At 48.5% G+C, this 5,773-nt stretch overlaps 1 protein-coding gene across 3 annotated transcripts in view; it reads left to right on the plus strand.

The window, feature by feature from the left end:
- The first annotated feature begins 346 nt into the window (after nucleotides 1-346).
- LOC102772779 (chromosome unknown open reading frame, human C19orf47) overlaps nucleotides 347-5,773 on the plus strand; it is a 54,684-nt gene continuing 49,257 nt past the window's right edge. For all 3 annotated transcript variants that reach the window (XM_015563850.1, XM_015563849.1, XM_006763665.2), the window contains exons 1-4: nucleotides 347-432; nucleotides 2,600-2,687; nucleotides 2,802-2,916; nucleotides 5,069-5,150. In XM_015563850.1, coding sequence (XP_015419336.1) covers nucleotides 414-432; nucleotides 2,600-2,687; nucleotides 2,802-2,916; nucleotides 5,069-5,150 — 304 coding nt within the window. In that variant the 5' untranslated portion in view covers nucleotides 347-413. The remainder of the gene's footprint in view (nucleotides 433-2,599; nucleotides 2,688-2,801; nucleotides 2,917-5,068; nucleotides 5,151-5,773) is intronic.

The following is a 5,773-nucleotide window of genomic DNA, read 5'->3' on the forward strand; positions in this document are numbered from 1 at the left end:
CTTCACACAGGTTTTGAATGAATGAATGAACGAATGAATGGAGTATTTATGGTTAAAGTCTTGGGTAAGGGGTGTCTTTTTTCCCTCTTTTTCCTTCCTCCCCCCCCCCTTCCTGTCTTTTTCTAGCTAGAAACTTTTGAGGTGTGTGGAATAGAGCTGTGGACATTTGCTGTCCCTGGGCCTTGTCCCAGGCAAAAGTGATAGCTGTGGTGGCAGCTCTGTCCCAGTCTGACTTCCTGCCAGCTGCTCCAGTCTATTCCTGGGCTCTGAGCCCCCAGTCCAGGAACTCTCCTCTGGCAGATAGACAGGCAGCGAGAGAGGGACAAGCTCTCACAGCCGGTGGCAACTCATGAGCCCTCTCCCCTTGTTCTCTCTTCCAGGCTCCAGGGAGCTGCGTGAGGGCCAGGGCGACAATGGTCTCAGTGACCATGGGTGAGTCTGTGGACTTCTCTCGGGGCCCCCTCTCCCCGCTGCCCTTTTTGGGGTATGACCTTGTTGGGGAAGACGTGGTGGGGGAGGGAGGGCCGGTCACAGGCAGGAACAGCTGTACTGGAGGTCCGTGGAGGTGGGGCCAGGCCTGCTCAAGGCCTACCCGCTCCCTCTCTGTATCTTTGCCTCCTGCCACCTCGTCAGCCATAAAGAACTTGGTATTGAAGTCCAGCAGATCTCCCACATGGCCTCTCAGAGCCTCAGTTTTCTCGCCTGTAAAATGGAGATACTAATACTTCCTACAACCTGGGATATAATGAGGATTAAGGAGGTTATTGCCTGTAAAATCCTGGGCATAGTTTTTTTGCAGTTCCTTTTGCTTTAGGCAGCTAGCTACTCCCAACCTATGTGGTACTTTTTTTCCCCCTTAAGAGCTTGATTGGTATACAGTTTATATTTTGTACAATCACTTGTTTAAAGGCTACAATTCAGTGATATATATATATTATATATATATTATATATATATATCTTTTTTTAAAAAAAATGTATTTTTATTGATATCAGAGAGGAAGGGAGAGGGAGAGAGAGATAGAACATCAATGATGAGAGAGAATCATGGACTGGCTGCCTCCTGCACACCCCCCACTGGGGACCGAGCCCACAACCCGGGCATGTGGCCTTGACTGGAATCAAACCCAGGACCCTTGAGTCCACAGGCCAGTGCTCTATCCACTGAGCCAGACCGGCTAGGGCTACGTATCTTTTTCTATTCACAGATTTGTGCAACCATCACCACAGTCGATTTCTTTCAAAACATTTTCATCTTCCTCCAAAAACCCAATGTCCATTAGCAGTCACTCCCTCCACCCCGGATCCTGGCTGCACTAACCCACTAATCCACTTTCTGCTTCTATGGATCTCTACATTTTCTGTTCTGGACATTTCATGTAAATGGAATCATTACGTGGTGCTTTTCAATACTTAGACAAAAGTGCCTGCTTTTGGCTGATGGAAACCAGGGCACCCTGGCTAAGCAGAACAGAAGGCAGCTTTTCCTCTGGGCAGGAGCCCACCTTTCTCAATTAGAGATACAGGCCTATGGCCTGGTGGGCAGGGGCCTCCTAGGGAGAGGTGTGGCTGTGCGTTTGTGCCAAGCCCTGCACTGCCACCTATGAGACATCTGACCTGGAGTGTGTCTTTTTTCCTGCACTGAGTCTCAGTTGTTTCAAGCAAAATGAGCACAGCAATACTAAATCTTTTCTAATCTCAACTTGCATTGCCCAACCCCCAACTGGTGTGACTCAGTTGGTTGGAGTGTCGTCCTATGCACTGAAGGGTTTCGGGTTTGATTTGATATTTCTCTCTCTCTCTCCCCCCGATCCCCGCTCTCTCTTCCTATCCCTTCCTTTCTCTAAGCATGTCCTTGGGTGAGGATTAAAATAAACAAACTAGCATGGAATGTTGGATGTAATATTATGTACCATGAGAAAGAAAAAGAATGTTGCCAATTAAACTGGCAGCCTGGCTGGGGTGGCTCAGTGGTCGAGCATTGACCTATGAATTAGGAGTTCACGTTTGATTACCTGTCAGGTCTGTCAAGGCACATGCCGGGGTTGGGGGCTCGATCCCCAGGAGGGGGCGTGCAGGAGGCAGCCAATCAATGATTCTCTCATCATTGATGCTTCTCTCTCTCTCTCCCTTTCCTTTTCTCTCTGAAATCAATAAAAATATATTAAAAAAACAAAACAAAACAAAAGACAACGGTGGCACACCCTTGATTGTGAGGTAGATCCTGGTTTCAGAGATATTTAAAATGAAAAAAAAGATTTTACTTGAAATCAGTGATCTTACCTAACACCGGGCCTAACAGAGCAGGGTCAATGTGAAGGTCAGACCCAAGAAAACAAGAATGATGTTTAGAAACAGTAAGCCAGGGGCGAGGTGCCCACCCTCCCCCTGCCTGCTTCCTCATTGGCAAAGTGGGGGAATCAATGCTGCTTAACCACGGTTGTCAGGCAGGCGTAATTCCATCGCTGTGTAAAGCACTCAGCCCAGGGCCTGGCATTTGATACGCATTTAATTTGTGGGAGCCGTTGCTGTTGTGGTTTTGCTGCGGCTGTTCTCTAAAGAGAATAATGTGAGTAATGAGTCCTGTCCACCCCCACCAGCCACCTCTGAGTGGATCCAGTTCTTTAAGGAAGCCGGCATTCCCCCAGGACCCGCTGTCAATTACGCTGTGATGTTTGTGGATAATAGGTAAGGGGCATCGAGGGGATGAGCTGAACTCGGGGAGAGGTGGGAGGAGACAGGGAACTGGCTGGCCCACCCTCCTTGGTCCACCGTGGCCTCTCTGCTGACCCTCCCCTGCAGGATCCAGAAGAGCATGCTGCTGGATCTTAACAAGGAAATCATGAATGAACTGGGTGTGACTGTGGTGGGCGACATCATTGCCATCCTCAAGCATGCCAAGGTGGTACACCGCCAGGTGGGTGTTCTGTGCCAACTTTGTTCCTGGGTTTGGGGAGGGGCGGGGCAGTGGTATAGCTGACAGGAGGCTTAGAAGCAAAGGCAGGCAGACCTGGGATCCACGGCTGGTTCTACATTTGCTGTGTGACATTGGGCACATTGCCTAACCTCTCTGAGCCTTTGTCTATCTGTAGTATGCACATAGGCAAACCTATTTTGCAGGATGATTGTAAATATTACATTGTATAAAGCCACGTACAGTGTAAACAGTAGGGCTTCAGTAAAAGCTGTCTGTATTATTATTATTACTAGAGGCCTGGTGCATGAAAATTCATGCACTGGAAGGGGGGGTCCCTCAGCCTGGCCTGCCCCCTCGCACAGTCCGGGAGCCCTCAGGGGCGGGAGGCAACCGGCGATCAGGGGAAGGTGACGCCCCCATCACACCTCTGCTACTGCCACTGCCAGCAGCGCAAGCCTTGGCCGGCCCTGGTTACCTGAGCCTTGGGCGGCCCTGGGCAGCTGGGGGGCTGAGGGGACTGGGGGACTCCGGAGGCAGGCACGTGCCTGGCCTTGCCGCATGCCTGCCGCCCCGGTGGGGCTGAGGGAACTGGGCACAGCCATCTTGTGGCTCTGGGTGCCGCCATCTTTGAAGGCGGGCCAGTCAATTAGCATATTCCCTCCTTATTGGCTGTGGGCGCCACCATCTTTGAGGGTGGGGCAGACAATTAGCATATTTCCTCCTTATTGGCTGTGGGTGTCGCCATCTTTGAGGGTGGGGCAGTCAATTAGCGTATTCCCTCCTTATTGGCTGTGGGCACTGCCATCTTTGTGATGGTGTGAGAGTCAGCATATTCCCTCTGTATTCGATGGGATTGCTAGTTGTCATCCTACTAATATGATCAGGACCAGGTTTCTTCTCTGTCCCCAGGACAGAAGCTTCCTATGTGGGATCCAGTTGGTGACTTGGCCAACAATATGGTGGTTCCTTTCATTATTGGCCCCTCCGGTTGGCCCCTCTGGTTGCAGTGTCCTTAGACTAATGATTTCACCTCCCTGAGTCTCTCTGAAACAGGTTTTTCACACACCCTGCTGCATAAGGTGGCTTTGGCCATCTACCAACTAGTGTATGTGGCAAGGAGTGTCAGGTTTGGAGTGAAGTGCTTGTGAAGTTACGATGGCTCACACTTAACCATGTGCTTGCCATCTCTGCCCTTTATACCTATTAATTCATTTGCTCCTCCCTCCACTTGACCAAGAAGGAAACTGGCTTCAGAGCTGTACTCCAGCTTCCACATCGCGGCTGCTGGGTTTTTCTCATGTCCAGCAGCTCCCTCCATCCCAGAGATGGTCTTCATAGTTCCACATGAGAACAGGCCCCTACAGTGAGGCTTTCTCCAGCCAGGGGCATTATCCGAGTTAGCACGGAGATGGTCACAGAGCAGCACTTTCTTTTTCTTTAAACTTTTAAATTTGGGAATAATTTTTGATCTCTAGAAATGTTCCAACAGTAGTACAGAAAGTTTCTGTGTGTCCTTCACTCACCTTCTCCTAATGTTAACATCTTATATAGTGATGGTACGTTTGTCCAAACTAAGAAATGAACAGTAGTATGCTAGCATTAACTAAACTACAGACTTTTTGGATTTCATTCGTTTCCATTGATACCCTTTTCCTGTTTCAATGCCTCACTGCATTGACTGATGTCTTCTTTGTCTCTCTCTTCAAAAATTTATTTGAGAGAGAGAGAGAGAGAAACATTGATTTGTTGTTCCACTTAGTCATGCATTCATTGGTTGTTTCGTGGATGTGCCCTAACTGGGGATCAAACCCACAGCCTTAGCTTAATGGGACAGGGCTCTAACCAGCTAAGCTCCCGGGCCAGGGCTAAATTTATTTTTCAATTACAGTTGACACACAATATTATATTAGTTTTAGGGGTCAACACAGTGATTTGACATGACCTTGACAGTTTTGAAGAGCACTGGTCAGGTGTTTTGTAGACTGTCCCTCAGTTAGAGTTTGTCTGATGTTTTCTCCTGGTTAGGAGTGAAATGTCTTGAAATCTTTTCTCTAGCAGCTCTGATACCCTAGTTTGGTTTAGATTTCTGAGTCCCCTGTTCCCTCACCTCATGCCCCTGTCCCCACGGTAACGCAGGCACTTTTTTTTACAGGACATGTGCAAAGCTGCCACTGAGTCTGTGCCCTGCAGCCCTAGGCCCCTCCCGAGCGAGATTCGCCGAGGCACCCCTAGTGGTGAGTCCCATCTGCTCATTCTTACACTCCTGCAGTGAAGGGAACACACCTGGAGTCTGCAGAGGTGGCAGCAAAGGCATCTGAGGCCCTCTTCTCTTAGGGAAAAATACACTGAGTGATGAGGGGCTGGTGGTAGTTCTGTCCTGTAAAGTCACTGCAAACACCGCATTAGTGACCACTGAATCATGCGCCTACGGGCAATACAAGGTTAGGTTCCTGCAAACCTTTGATCACCACATTTTTCCTTAGCTGATCAATACTGAACTTCTTTTATGCATGTTTCCATTTAAAGACACTTTATTTCCTAGCTATTGTTGATTCATTAACATTGAACTGTGGTTAATAACACTATAACTCATTTCTGAACCGAGCTAATTTTACACATGTATTTTTTCCATAAGGCACATACATCAGTGCCTCCTTGCATTTAGGAACACAGACAGCATTTCAGTGCTGTGCTTAGGGGGCCGTTTTAATAAGCAAAATCATAGACCATGGAAAGAACACTTTTTACAGCATGAGAGCTGAAACAAGAACACAGCATGTAGCTTGTTGGACCTCAGTTGGGAGTGTGGGTGTTGGGCGATTCAAGTTTTCCACCATTCTATGCATGTCTGTGGATG

This window comes from Myotis davidii, unplaced genomic scaffold (genome assembly GCF_000327345.1).
Source record: "Myotis davidii unplaced genomic scaffold, ASM32734v1 scaffold178, whole genome shotgun sequence".
NCBI lineage: Eukaryota > Metazoa > Chordata > Mammalia > Chiroptera > Vespertilionidae > Myotis > Myotis davidii.